Below are 15891 nucleotides of genomic sequence, written 5' to 3' on the forward strand. Positions count from 1 at the left end.
ACACAATGTAGATTTGATAGGCTTAATAGATGTGTCATATTTTGATATTGTTTTAAAAGATGCATCAAATCCACACCATCTTCCGAAAATGGACAGTGTAGAATAAATCTTATTTCTAAAAGTAAGATTGCCGTCTCATACAAACCACTGACATTCTTCTGCAGCAAAATTCCAATCTCATGCAAATTTTGTGAATTGCAACCCCGATTGAAAAACGCACTTCCTCAATAGGATAAATGCAAGCAGTGGAGTTGAGGCTCCCCACCCTAACAAACATAATTGAGTTAAACAAAGTGTAAGCCGTTTAGTCAGTTAGACAGTGCCCTGCAAGAGAAGATTTAAGGGCATCGGTTACGAGTTCATAAGCAAAAAAAATCATGGAATGCAAGTAAAAGAGTCTGATACCCAACGTCATAAACACAAAAAATAAGCTTTCAATAGTTCACAAAAATAAGTAATTTTCCTGGGCACATTTTTGTAGTTCATTGAGAAGCAGAAAGACATAAAACAATAATGGACACTCATACAAAGTGAAAATACAGGGACAACAATTTGGGAAATTTATCCACTCCTAAAGTAAATTAGGATGAATGAATACAACTGGAAAGGAGCAAGCATCAAGCAGGACATTGAATATCCACTTACATGGATAACCATAGAACATCTGAACAGAGAACGACTTGTTCTTGTGAAGTTGCCACTGAGATCTATGAACATATTTGCCTCCTTCATGAAGACGAACTCCTCTAACGATTAGCATTGCTCAGATTATAAGGTATCCAACTCTTTAGGCCAGAAAACCTCATTATCAATTGGAACACGCAGTCTATGGTCAATGCATTGCAACATACCTAAATCATCTTAGGGATTTTTGGGCTCCATCGTGATGTGCATGATAGTGATCCTCCCCTCTTCTGGGTCAAAGTCGTATTAGGAATAACCTTCCCAAATGTCACTCAGTAAATGAGCCTCAACTCTTTCCTTTGCTGTATCAAAAAATCATCGATGGCCTCATATTTATGGAGTATATCTAGTGTCATCTTCATAGCTGCTCACAAAGTCTCAAGATAGGCTCCTAAACCTCATCCTATGGAAAGGCAATTTAATAGCACATCTCAGTTGCAAACCATAGAAGTTGAAAGAAAAGAAGATAATACAAGCTAGGATGGGGCATGTATACCTCTGAATCTTCATCATCTTCAGATAAAATTTCATCTTCTGACGTTACATATGAGTCTTCCTGGCCTTCCTTCTCCCAAACAGTTCTCATTTGATCCTGCAAATGATTCGACAGAGCAGACAAATTTTAGTGCGAGGCACTAGTAAGCATTTGCTGGAATATATCATCTAAGCAATTACTTTCGAAGGAAATAAAGTCCTTACAAATTCTGATCGTAGCTTCTCTATTTGCATCTGAAGATCTAATATGTGATGGTTAAGAGCCTGTGATTTTTACGGAACAAATGGATCAGTTATGAAGAAAACAAAAACTGTATTTTCATCTGGAGATCTGAGATATGATAATTAAGAGCCTGTCAGTTTTTCAGAGAACATAACAAAGGGTGCAGTCAAGTAATAAACAGAAAATGAAAAATCTAACTGTTCTAAGCAACTATCTATTCTTGGGCATGCGTGCGTGTGCATACACCAATCATAGATACGCACACATATGCACGTAAACACACATGTACATACATACACGTGTGTGCATGTGCACGGATACAGATATGTAGGTAAAACACATGCCTTTGTGTATGCACATGTCACAAAAGCAGACACTGCATTGATAAACAACTCAATTTCTGCTTTGCGGAATGGTAGGAGATATTGAGTGCAAGCTCTTTGAGAATAACCTCACGCCTCTGAAGCTCGACCGAACGCGCTAAGGCCTTGCGCTTGGTTAGTAGATTTCCAGGCCTCACCATAGAAGGGCGTTGGTAATTCTTTCCTCGATAAAGAATAATTGCATAACCTTTGGTTGTCTTGTCCACAGATATCAATACACCTCCACTTTCAGCCTCAAGTGATATCGCGATGTGTTTGACCTGCAGGAAACGCTTGCCCTTCACCAGTATCTTTATAAGCTCTCTGTACTTCCAGTGCAAGTGCATGTTCTCCACTGTTCCATCAAAAACACCTCTCCTACCTAACCAAGAAGAGAAAGTAAAGCAGTTATTGAGTTGGTTAATATGCAGTTGCATGAACCATACAGAGACAAATAAGCACGAAGAGTTTACCCAAAAGCAAGTATGGCTTCATGCTTAAGCCCATTTTTCGGAAAGTGATTCTCTCTTCATCAGTTATTATTTCTAGATCTGTTGGTAGCTCAGCAGGCTTCAGATCCTCTTGCACTTTCAACAAAGCTCTTTCTGCTTTTGATACCTTTCTCTTGGCCTGTTGATCCACAATATGGCAGGGGAGAGAAACGATAGATTACATAAATTAGTTACTTGAGTAGAAGACAGTTGAGAATTAACATGTTCAAAATATTCTCTACATGGTTAAGTGGTGGATTGTCCACCCACCAATCTTGATTTGGATTGAAAGAATCGGTGATTCGGCAATTTTTAAAAAAAATTTAGAAAAAATTAACATATATAATACATATTGCATATCCGTTTTAACGTTTAAGCTGAAATGTCGCATTGGTTGAATCATGGGATAGGTATTGTGAGGCCACAGGTTTGGATCCTCTCCTTTAATAAGGTTTAAAATTAAAAATTATTTAAGTTTCTTTATTTAAAAAGGGCTTGTCGTGGGGTTCGAACCATGAACCTCATGCGCAACATTTAGATGTACAAACCACCACCTCTCTTTAATGCTTTTAGTAAAAGATGTACATATTGATACACGCACACACACACATAGAGACACAATCACACGATGCACGCAAGCACGCATGCACACACACATATATGTATATGTATATGTATATGTATGCATGTGTGTGTGTGTGTATAACACCGATCCAGCCCAAGAACCAGATCGTTCTTAGATGACTCCCAATTTGGATTCGAAATCTCCGGAACAGCGATTTTTTAAAACTAGTTCAATTCATTAGTATGTTTCTAATGCTGACAAAACTTACTAGAGCAAGCTTCTTCTCGAGATGTTTGATAAGAGCGGCATGCCTAGACAGGGTCATATCTCTTTTCATCTCATCCCTTTCATGGGTACTTGGTTGCATACCCCATCGAGACTTAGCCTCTAAAGTTTCCTCCAGAGTACCAGCAACTAGAGGTCCTCTAGCAGTAGACGTGTTTGAAAGAGTTGAAGCATGAGCTTTCATCCGTGCTTTTTCTTCCTCATCTAGTAGGGATTTTGCCAATTTCTCCCTGTTGACCAATACCTCTTTTACAGAAGGTGACAAGAAATCATTACCCCTGTAAAAAACTATGTACTCCTTGTTTCTGGATACTAGAATGCCCCCTGTTAATTTCTGCAACAATGGACCCTGTTAATTTCTGCAACAATGGACAAGTGAAGCTTAGCCAAGAACAACAGTAGCCAGAAAGAATCAATCTGAAAAAAAGATGTACTAAGATGTACATATTAACAATTATTGGCTTGTAAACCACAAGAAAATCCACCAACTGTCATCAACTCAAGGTTCTCCTTTTTCCTTCTGTGGAACTTTCAAATGCAAGCCTCATAGCTTTTTTTTTTCTTCGTGCCATGAAGGAGACAGATATAAATCAAGTTGTACTCAAGAGAATACAAACAAACAAAGAGGTATACCTCAAGTGAGGGGGAAGTAGAAAATGTGATAGAATTGAGAGAGAGAAGGGCAGAAGAGTAACAGATGGAAGGGTGACTTTAACAAGGGCTAACAACCCCATGTAGACCTTGAAAATGTAATGAGTTAAGCTCCACTCCCTCTTTCACTAGTCAGTTTGCCATGTTGTTAGCCTCGTGATAGGTACATGTAAATGTAATACCAATGGCCTCTAAGATCTCTTTTATATAACAAAGTTCCCCAAACTAGTGAGCGTGACATCTGGTTCGTAAGCGAAGGTCATGTCTGCAACTTAAAAGTATATCTCATGGAAACCAAGCAAACTCATTGATAATAATTTCCTAAATCTTGGAAGCTCAAATCTCCACAATTGGCAAACATAGTTTGCAGTAAATATTATGTCAAGAATGAGCTACAAAGCAAGGTGCTCTTTTTCAGCTTTTAATATAAAAGCAGAACATAATGTTAGAGACAGAATCTGCAGCAACGGTTTTTTTTGGGCAAGTAATCTGCAGCAACTTAGTCACACTATCTGCAGTCTCTAGCGTGAATGTGCAAATGTTATAACCTCACTCTTCAGAGATACTTTCCATTCCTCCCTTTCATCATCAATGCAGCATTCAGTTCTTCAGAAATTTGATTGTACTTATAAATGCAATGAAACTCAAATGGAGTCTATACAGTGCAGAATATCGTACATCGAGTCTTAGAAAACAACCAAAAGTCATCATCATTATCATCATCAGAGCATTTTCCCAATCAAACAACCCAAAGTGTTGCTGATAATTATATGACCACTAAGAGAAACAAGCATATGTAAATCTGATGACTTACTCATGCATTAAACTTACACAATGGCACAATTTTATCCTTGGAAGATATTATTCTATGAAAAGATGCTTACCTCAAGTTCTTCTGCCATTCGCTCATTACATGTATTCTGTACGCCACGTTTGATAGCAATTTTAGCAATGACACTTGTTTCCCAAAGATTCACCATGGCCGCAGCCAAGCCCTGGAGTACCCTATTTCTTCCTATATCAAAGACCAAATTTACAAAACTGGAGCAGAATAAGAGCAGTTGCAGGCATTAAGCATGAATCTCAACTTAAAAGGGATAGGCATAAAATCTCTAATAGAAAAAACTAAGAGGTGTACAAACCTAGGGCAAAATGAGGAGGCATTTGCCTTGCAAGTCTGCGCAAAGCTGTCATGTCCTTGTTTTTTAGACAATGCCTCATCCCATGAGGAAGAAATCTGAATGGAGGTTTATAGCCAGGCAACACAGGGGGTAGCAGATCAGCATCAACAGGCAATGGAGCGCATCCTGACCAATCCCTAAACCGTGGACCCAGACTCTCAAGTATTATTTCAATATCAGTTTCATGAGGGGATTCACACTTGTCATAATTGGTGGGAGAACTAGTGCCAGATGATACTGTAGCTCTAACTAAAGCATTTACTTTTGTGTCACCAATATTATCGGTAGCCGGAATCATATCATGTGGAAGAGTATCATGAATAATATGCAAGTGCTGCCTATATGATTGCACACAAGGAAGTTCATAGCCCATTCCTCTATATAGGACAACAAAACTGCCACACCTCAAAATCACCAGACCACCTGTTTTCCTCTGAACAACAAAAGAGAAAAGATGACGTCAAATTATCCATGATATCCCATGAAGCAAAATTACAGCCACATATATCTTTTAAAAACATCAAATGAGCTACCACATAAAGTAACCAGCGATAATAATCACATTTGTGGTCATCATCATTATTATCAGAGCTTTATCCCAACTGTTTGGGGTCAGCTACTAATCACATGTATGACAACCAACTAAAATTACCAGCTCAGAATCTATCAAGGAAAACAGAGTTATGGCATATGGGCATTAAAAATATAAGGCATTTGGTCAATTGAGTTATCCAGAACTGGGGAAATACCCAACCTTGACAAAAATCCTTAGCTTGTGAAGTAATCTTGAAGCTCAATAAACCGATATTTTGATTTGGGAGTTTATATGTGAAGCATCTTTTTAACAAAACATTATTCTACCTTACAATCCGCCAATGCAAATAGAAAAAGCATGGCCCCCTAACACTCCTATTATTATCTCCCTCAACGCACTATCTTTGGATATCACCATACCTACCACAGATCCCAAATTTATTCAGAATTCACTACTAAAGAAGTCATCATAATTCAATCCTTTTATATTTTTGCTTCCTTTGCCTCCTGGTCTTCATTCTTATTCTTCTTTATCATCCATGAGTTTAATCAGCACTTCCACATACACACAGGTTTTGACGAAAATTAGAGGTCCCAATGCCTCCTTTCACACACCTGCTGCCTCCAAAATCCAACCTGCATCCAACCCAAGCCCAATGCACCTCCACTCTTGACTTCTGTCTGACCAGCATCACATAATAGATTTGCAAGCCATTGTCCCGCATGACTCATTAGACAATTCTGACTTGTCCAAGCATATTGCCCTTGCAAAATGCAGCAGCAACCCAACCCAGATATCCTAAATTAAAGAGAGTTCCAAGAAAAAACCTTTTAGTGGAAAAGGGCCGCAGTCATCCATGTTCAAGTTGGAGAGCTTTAAAAGTTACAACTCACAGTGTCATCATGGATGTCAAATGAAAGTGTGCACATGTATGGCCTCTTGTAGGCTATCATCTCATTCAAGGTCGAACAAAAAAAGAAGCATCAGAATCTATTTTTAAGAAACAGAATATGTCCCCTTGTAGGCTATCATCTCGTTCAAGGTCAAAAAAAAACAGAAGAAGCATCAGAATCTATTTTTAAGAAACAGAATACCTGACTACCTCCTAAAGAGCTCTCCCTGTTTCCACCAAGTCATCTATGAGCACGATGCCTTTCATCCTAACTAACCAATGTTCTCTTGAAGATTTGTTCTGATCCGCTTCTCTTAGGGTCACCTTCGGTTTCCATGCTCACTAATAAAATGACCACCTCACCACCAATGAAGCCCAAAAAAAAAAAGAAAAAAAAGGTCATCCAACCCCTCAATCTCAAGTTCTCGACATCCCTAGACTTCCATACATATATCTCATCTCTGTCAACTCTTCAAGCAACCACACCCTTCCTATTCACTACCTTGAAAACACCACAATGCCAAAACTCAGCCGCCCTCTATGAGTACATCCATGACAATCAAGCTCTTAAACGTTTGACTACTGACTGATAGACTGAGGCAAACTCCCTGTCCTCAGCTTCCAGATCTGTGTCATGAGAGACAGTTTGGTAATTTGGTATCAATGATAGTCGTTAGCTTCTCAAAGAAAAAATGCAATAAAATAAATTTGGTATCAATGATAGTGTCAAGATGCTTGACCTAATGGCATTCTTAGATTTTTCTGACTTCTGATTTTACAACTGGTGTCAAAATTTATGTTGAGCTTCTAATGGTAGACCATAGAACCAATGAAGTTAAAATTTCTCTGAAGAATAGAATTACGCATTTGCAACCACTTTTTGAACAATGGTTAGATATCTGGTTTTGAATGATAGACCAACAAAAACTTAGCCATACTGCTCAGATTGCACGCAAGCTGAATCTAGATATCTAAGAAGAATACCATTGGTCACAATGAGGACATACATATAGCTTTCAATCTCCTTTAGAGAAAATTTTTTTGTCAAAGCTTCCATCAGTTACACCCCCACCAAGTCAATAACTCTCAAATAAATCATATGCATGCTCCAAATAACTATAACTCTACCCTCAGAAAGAACTCTAATAGTGCTTTCCAACACTTTCGGAAACCGCCCCTATTGATTTGTCTCTATTGGCTAATACTGGCAACTATAATCAAGACATATCTTGAATCCTCAAGAGTTCATACTTTCCTTTTACCATTTTCCCGGTTTTTGGTTAATCTCGCAAGACAAGGTTGGCTCAACCAAACTGGTGCATTTTATGTTCACTCACTCGAACGCTTAAGATCTGCGATCTAACTCGATAGGTTTGGCCAGCTATGACCTGATTGAGAGTATGACTAGTTCGGATCCATAGTATTTTTAAATTTTTTAAAGGAACAAAAATAAATGTAGAAATGAGAACATAAGGTTTCACTTTTTCATTGAACCTCTCCCCGAAACCCTCTACCAAAAATGCAAGAAAGAAGAAATATTATCTACAAAAGGAGTACAAAGAGGATCTGAAACTGCAGCAATACAAATTGACCATTAAGATTTTTTTCCTTTCTTTTTATGTTTTCTACTAAAATTTTTGTTTCTCTCAAAATAATAGATAACAATCCTCCTTTCTTTTTTTTTTTCAATTTGATGTCAGCAAAGCAAAATACAATAGATTTTTGTCAAATCCGAAACACAAATTGATCAAGTAAAATTTTCTTTTCCCTTTTTATTTCTATGTTAAATTCTTATTTTTCCCTCAAAAGCATGGATGAAAATACTCTCTCTTTCTCCTCTCTCTCTCTCTCTCTCTCTCTCTCTCTCTCTCTCTCTCTCTCTCTCTCTTTCTTCAATTTCCTTAGATAAAAATGAACTAAATTGTCTCTCTCTATCTCTCTCTCTTCAGTTACTTTTAAACATTTTTGTTGTCCCCAAAAATAGTGGAAAATTTATTTTCCTTCAATTACTTGACAAAAAAAAAAAATTGTGTTATGAAATGAACTAGAATCCATTTTTAGTCAAAGGGGTTGTGCCACTGGCTAACCTTCTAAATTAGAAGGTTATCACTTCATTACCATGAGTTTGACAATTAGCTCTTTTCTTGAGGTGGCTAACGAGTGGGATTGAGTTCATTCATGCCATTGAGAATCACATTGTCATGAGTATGCAAGAATAGATGCATATACATCCTAGTAATGGAGATGGATAAAAAGCCTTGAATGGAAAAGAATAAGAAAATTACAAATACTGATATACATAATCAAAGGAGACCCTGGAAATCACCTAGACAACATCTGAGGTCATGCTAAGGTCCTTTCATGTGGTAGTCACTAGAAGAGCCCAAAGCTCATCTATCACCTAGACTGTAGGCACAGTTGGTTGCGCACAACAAGAATCTCCCAAATCAGGGTTCCACCTGCAATAACCTCAGTTTTGGAGGAACTGAGTCACAATCTCAACCAAAATTGGCACGAAAACTATAATGGAAGCTAAGTAATCCCCAAGCCCCCTGTCAAACCTTTACAGCTCATCTCAAGAGCTCTACAAAGGTCAAAACAAGAAGCAAACACAGAGGGTTCACAAAACAAAAGAGAGTTGGCTCAGTTCAGGACTTGCCTGTGCAGAGTCCAACTCGGCACTCCAAAAAATGTTTTTAGAAACTCACTAAGCAGACTAGGGACTTGCCGAAGCTTGGGACCCTGGTGAGTTCTGAGCCAATTATTCCGGACTCACGCAAGGCTTTCCTTTTCCGTGGCCTTCCTTTAATATTTTTTATAGAAGAGGGCCTAGCGAGTCCCTCTCCGAACCCAGGCTCTTAAACACTGCTATGAAATACAGGTTTTGAAAATGCACGAAGCAACTAAGTCTTCTCAGTTAAATGATGTACGTCTGATTTGGATTTTTTATTTTTGTTATGACTCCAAAAGATAGATTTGTGGAGAGTGGGTAAGTTTTCATGTTTTTCTAGGAGATCTTACTTGCCTCATTCTTCCTCTATTTTTGATATAAGAAATGTTTGATCTGGGTGCCTATCTCCATGACCCTAAAAACAACAATATCATAAGCTCTAACTTTGGCAACAGAATAAGTAAACAGGCATTTTACCAGTCATGTGTAAACCCCTGAATGTAATCCCAATGCTGCAAATTGTAAAAAAGGATTAAAGAACTCAAGAGTATAAATGAAGCATGTAACCTCAACCAAAAGACAATGGATTCACTACAACGGTGGAGACATACCAAAAGACAATGGATTCACTACAAGAGAAGAATATGGAGCAGAAGGATTTAAGACCAAGATAAGTATGTCCTGAAATTTTGAATGGTACTTCTTAACCATAATTCAGAAAAGGAAAAAACAGTATCCTCAACCACTGGCAGAAATTCATACATCAAACGCATGTACTATATATGGATCTGCAATGGGTTTGCTACAAGAGACACATATGGAGTAGAAGGAATTGACACCAAGACAGTATGTCCTGAAAATTTCAACGGTATTTCTTAACCACAATACATGAAGATAAAAACAGTACCCTCAACCACTGGCGGAAATTTGCACATCAAACGCATGCTCTATATATAAATCTGCCCAAGCATGAAAAGGAATGTAGGTTTAAATTTATAGGCAAATCAAGATTTAAACAAACTACAGCTCTGATTATCAGCCTAATTCTCAAAATACCACAATACAAAAGATAAAAACAATCTCCTCAACAAAAGACAGCAAACCTCTAAATCAAATGCTTGCAATATAAAAAATATAAATTTGTGAAAGGCATACACAAGTAATCCAGCCTAGAAATTCTCTAACAGTAACAAACTTAAGCTCGGTTAGTAAACAATTCAATTTCTAGGTTCTAAATTTAAAATAAACGAATGACAGGTAAGGAAACAAATAGAGACCAGAAAAACTTAAATTTGTACTTTACAAACTAACTGTTTCAACAAATTGCAGCTTCAAATGGATCATCATAAATATCTGATCACTAAGAAAACTAACGGAATAAACCGATCATAGTAACATCGGTCCAGAATGCACTAAAACAAAAATTCATGCACAGAATTTGAAACAAAGGCACAAAATAATCAATGAAAATGACCTCCAATATTTCATGGGTCCTCTTCATATTCATAGCTGGAGGACCTTCAAACTTGATCTTTACGACCTCAACATGTCTCCATTTATCATGTATTGCAGCGACAATTGCCTGCGTAACCCCAGCAACTCCAATGTTGATCCTCTCTTTCATATGTAGAGCCAGGCTTCTAAGCCTGAGGAGCTCAGGCTCAGGAATGGTTGATTCCGCCAATGCAGTGGTGCTTCTGCTTCTTCTCTGCTCCACATTCCCCCTCTCTTCAGCCCTCGCCACCCACGGAAACTCAATGGGATCACCACCCTCTTTAAACTGAAATGGAAGGCGGTAACTCTTAACTCTGAGACCAGAATCATCAGTTTTGTCACTATCTTTCACCCCAGATGGAAGGCTATGGCTCTTATTTGTGAGACCAAATTCACCATTGTTATCAGTATCTTGAACCCCAAATGGAAGGCTATAACTCTTATCTGTGAAATTCGATTCACCAGTTCTGACACCTTCTTTCTTATCTCTTTGCTCAAATTCACCATTTTTCACACTCTGTTTCCCCCCAAAATGAAGGGTATGACTCTTACCTCTTTGCGCCAATTCACCATTTTTCACACTCTGTTTCCCCCCAAAATGAAGGCTATGACTCTTACCTCTTTGCGCCAATTCACCAATTTTCACACTCTGTTTCCGCCCAAAATGAAGGCTATGACTCTTACCTCTTTGCAGCAATTCACCATTTTTCAAACTCTGTTTCACCCCAGATTGAAGGCTATGGCTCTTACCTCTTGATCCAAATTCACCATGTTTGAGGCTCTCTTTCACCCTGGAATGAGGGCTATAGCTTTTATCTCTTTTTCCCAATTCATTGTCCACATAACCACTAATCTCCTTGCCCCTGATGACTACATTGTTAAACTTAGAATCAGGACTCTGCGTCTTGCCTTCGATGACTTCATTGATAGAGGAGAAAGCATTGACGACTTCATTATCAAACTCCATCTTCTTCAGTTTTTCGAGAACTTCCCCTACCGTATTCTTTGGGATTTCAGTATTTGAAGGTTCTTTATTTTTCTTGCCTCCAAAACCAGCTGAATAATTGAAAGGGGTTTTCCCGTGAGATGCGGAACGCGAAGAATGCCCATTCGCCCAAGGAGCAGCAAATGGGCGGCTTCTAACAGGAAAACGCTGAGATGGGCGCTGAAATTCAGTCGGTTTTTTAGGAAAAAAACCAACCTCTTCTTCTTCTTCTCCGAGGGAAAGAGCAGAGAAATTGTAAGTCGAAACTGGGTTTTGTTCCTTTTCTTCTTCCCATGGAAGCTTGGGTCTTTGGGAGGCAATCCTAACAGACCATCTCTCTTTTGTTTCATCAAAAAAACTCGGCTTCCGCTTCCTTTCCTTCTTGTTCTTCGTCTTCTCTAATAACCCATCATCCACGCCTCGTATTTCAGAGGGCTCTGCAGTCTCCAGTTCAATATTTTGGAGAGCGAAACGACACTCGTGTTTCAGAGGAGTTTTGCAGAAGAGTCTGGTGCTTTGCAGTGAAATTCTCCGTGAAGAAGAAGAAAGAGGGGGAGTGATACAGGTGAGATCTTGAAGGGAAGCAGCCATGGCTATTGCCATTGCCAGTCACTGAGAGGACTTCACTTGGTCATGACTCTTTCAAATGTTTCAATTAACAGTCAGGGTTACAGCCATTAGGCGAACCAGGAAGTACATAAATGAGATAGGGGTTATAGTGGCTAAAGAAATACACTTTATTTACCCAACTTTTTTACTTTATAAAAGGAGAAAGTTTATGTAAGGTTGTAACCTTATGTAGAATTATATACGTACCTCAAAAATCCATCCAAAAAGGTTGTTTTAATATTGAAAAACTCTCTATTTGAACATCTCAACATCAAGATGTAGGTCTATGAGAAAAAAAAAGATTTTGAGTCTCAAAAATAGTGCATCTCACAGCACATTATCTAGACCGTCCATTTTCAAGATTTTCATATGTTTATAGATCTCCTTGATTGTAACCATTTTTTAAGTTTAAAATTTTATAATTAGATATGAAAATAGATTTTGAGATAATCTTAAGAATTTTTTTACCAAAATTACATGTCATGATAAAATTTGAAGGTGTGCCTTAATTGGATTGTTTGAGGTTGCAACCTTATAGAAACCGTACCTTTTATAAAAATAAGATTGTAAATATATGTGAGGGACAAAATTCAAAGGAAAAGTTTCAGGGTGTAGTTTGCATAAGGTAGTGACCTTAAACAATAAAATTAAGGTGCATCTCTAAATTTTGTCATGAGATGTAATTTTGGTGCCTAAAAGTTTTAGGATGGTGTGAGAATTTATTTTTTATCTCTAATTATAAAACTTTAAACTCTTAAAGTTTCAAATCAAATAGATCTATAAATAGATGGTTTGAAAAATATATTGCAAGATGAACTATTTTTAAGACTTAAAATCTCTTTTCCCCCTCATATAGATACATCTAAATATCAAGATGATCAATTAGATGTATTTTCAAATTCAAAACAATTTTTTTCAAAAAAATTTAGAGGTGCACCTTAATTCTATATTTTAAAATATCAACCTCATATAAATTTTTCTAAAAAGTTATACGGTGCTACTCCGCACCTTAAAAAGCCCCTAGAAGAGAGTGTACCAACTTCAGAAAATCTTCTAATAGATTATCTTGACCTCATGACTTATGGAATCGAAGAAAGAAAGAATTGCAAGTCCTAAAACCGGTACATGTTCTAATAAATAATTTGAATCATCTATTTTCAAGATTTGTAAATGCTTATGTACCATTTTTTAACTTTTAATTTTATAACTAGAGGTAAAATTAGAGATTTTTTAAGCCATTTATAACACTGGAACTACAACTCCAGGCAGAATTTAAAGGTGTGCCTTGCTTCTACAACATAAGGCGTCTTATAGAAACCTCACCCTAAGGCAAAACCACTTGCAAAATTACCAAGGGTCAATTGGTCAAAATATCTAACTTATCAACAAAGTATTTACTTTTTGCCAAAAGATTTTATATTCTCATTGGAGTATTTTGTGCATTACTCCTTGGTAAAATCCAATGTAGGGGTAATTTTAGGACTCCAAATTTTGGGTTGCAACCTCTTCAACCTACAGTCTAAATGCAGTAAAAATTTTTTTTTGAATTGAACTCTCTATGTATTAGAAAAAAATAATACCTCAAGATCAAAAAGTGACCCTCCAATCTTAGAAGGTATAAGTTTTAGAAAACCTCAAAATTCAATATTTTTTCTTTTTAAAATAATCATACGAAGATTCATAGGTAATTTTCTAAAATTCCAAATCGAAAAGAAATCCTCATAAGTAGTTATTGTGAGTGAGGGAGTAAATGCACAGTATATGCTGCCATGCGAGTACCTTGTTTATTTCAATTTGGCCTCATTATTTCTCAAAGAATAGTTTCAAACATGGAGTATAGCACGCTCATGTGGCACCACACTCTACAACAACTTCCTTGGGAAAATTAACTGCTTGAGAGGATTTGTTTTATCATAAATTTTGGGATCCAAGTAAGTATCACCATATGATTATTTTGGAGAGATAAAAAAAAAAGAAGAATTTTGAGTTCTTTTTTTTTGGGGTAATTTAATGGAGAAGAGATGCCCTTACCCCCTTTTTTAAAAAAATAGATTGGGAGTTAGCTTTTTGAAGGTATTTGTGGGGTAGTGTTGGTGGTGAGAATAGAAATCACAAATATGCTGACTAGAGTGTGGGGTACTACAACCCCGGCCCTGGCCCCATTCCCAGATTTTGAGTTCTTGAATATCTAGATCTTTCTCTCCAAAAGTTGGACGGCTTTTGTTCAATCTCGGGGACATAACTTTTTTTAGACATATAGACAGTGCAAAAAAAATTAATTTTTTTTTTTTTTTTTTCTATTGAGGTTAGTTGTTGGGTTCTAGAGATTACATCTCCAAAATTTGGGTTCCAAAAATACTACTAGTTTGGGTTCTACCTGAGGGAGCAAATATACAGTATGCTCCATCGTAGAATAAAATCTTGAGAAAATATCTCCTTATCCTCTATTTTTTAATTCTATTTTGTCACGAGACCCAAAGATTGAAAATATTACTTGTAATATAAGGTCTCTATCTTTTTTATCTTCCAACCCCCTAAACCTCTTTGACCATGTATTTTTTACCCAAAAAAATATCAAAATGATACTCTCTCAAAATTTTTTTTTCCTGTTAATTTCACCGTTTATGTCTCCAATCATCATATCTTTTTATCTCTAATAACAGAGAAGTTCCACAAAGAAATTTATTGGTACCTTATGCTTGATTTAGTGACCTCCAAACGATCGGTGGGTTGGGGTTGTAACTGGGCAACAAGGCTTCAGATATGTGGCCTTTTGAGAGAGAATTTATGGTATATTGGACTGCAAAAGGGGCTAGACAGAGACATTGTAGTGTTTTGAGAGAGAGACGATGTAGAGAAGAGAACTTCTTGTATCAGTTTGGGTATTTGAGAGAGAGAAAATGAATATACCATGTTTGATGCTCGATTTTGTGACCTCCAAATGATCTGTGGGTTGGGGCTGCAACAAGGCAATATGACTTCAAATATGTGGGGTTTTTTAGAGAGAATTTGTGGTGTATTGGGGTTGCAAAAAGGGCTAGATAGAGATGTGGTGTTTTTAGAGAGAGAGATAATGTAGAGATGAGAACTTATTTGTAACTTTGGGTATTAGAGAGAGAGATGAAGTTTTGAGAGAGAGATAGTGCTTTGAGAGATAGACGGTGAAATTAATGGAAAACAAAAGAGTTTTGAAAAGGTGTCATTTTTAGTATTTTTTTGGCTAAAAAATTCATAGTTAAAGAGGTCCAAGGGATTGAAAGATAAAAAAGATGAAGACCCTATGCTACAAGTAATATTTTAAATCCTTAAGTCTCATGAAAAGTAGAAGTAAAAAATAGAAAATAATGAAATATTTTTTTTAAAATCTTTTTACAATTTTCAAATACCTCGAGCGTGTCTATCATATCCTAATAAGAGTATTCTAGCATTTAACCAACCTCATAGGCCCAGCCAAGTCATGAGAGAATCGTTGCTTGTTTAGAGTGGGTCAAAGTCATGTGAGAATCGTTGCTTGTTTAGAGTGGGTCAAACTATTGAGATATGCTTATGCAATTTTAGGAACCTTGAACAATAGCAAATTCGGTATATTTGAAATATTTTTGAGGTACGTGGGATAAGTACATTCAAATGTAACTACGTTTCATGACCATAGATGGGATCATGGGAAGAGTCGATTATGGGGAAAGTCTATCGTGCATCTCGTTACGTAAGTCCATCCTTGTCTAAAATGCACTTGGATAATTAGGAATACATTTTTATTTTAAGATT

The 15891-nt window shown here is 37.0% G+C and overlaps 1 protein-coding gene across 7 annotated transcripts; it reads right to left on the minus strand.

Moving 5' to 3' along the window:
• Positions 1–19: 19 nt before the first annotated feature.
• LOC18430131 (CRM-domain containing factor CFM3, chloroplastic/mitochondrial) lies at positions 20–12284 on the minus strand. 7 transcript variants are annotated; one of them, XR_016050292.1, is made up of 10 exons: positions 10510–12250; positions 4899–5370; positions 4641–4771; positions 3089–3464; positions 2238–2394; positions 1854–2146; positions 1384–1443; positions 1181–1276; positions 646–1087; positions 20–324 (listed from the first exon to the last, which is right to left on the minus strand). XR_016050292.1 is itself a non-coding variant. In XM_006840293.4 (9 exons), exons 1-9 carry the CDS (start codon positions 12115–12117, stop codon positions 1076–1078), a joined length of 3180 nt encoding a protein of 1059 aa, XP_006840356.1. In that variant the 5' UTR covers positions 12118–12284; the 3' UTR covers positions 415–1075. The 7 variants fall into 7 exon arrangements, 1 of the variants encoding a protein (XP_006840356.1); XR_016050290.1 differs by having other exon boundaries at positions 20–266; positions 3089–3439; positions 10510–12248; XR_002280266.2 differs by having other exon boundaries at positions 3089–3439; positions 10510–12248.
• Positions 12285–15891: the final 3607 nt, after the last annotated feature.

Source organism: Amborella trichopoda, chromosome 2 (genome assembly GCF_054954075.1).
Source record: "Amborella trichopoda isolate Santa Cruz 75 chromosome 2, AtrichopodaSantaCruz75HAP2 v2.0, whole genome shotgun sequence".
NCBI lineage: Eukaryota > Viridiplantae > Streptophyta > Magnoliopsida > Amborellales > Amborellaceae > Amborella > Amborella trichopoda.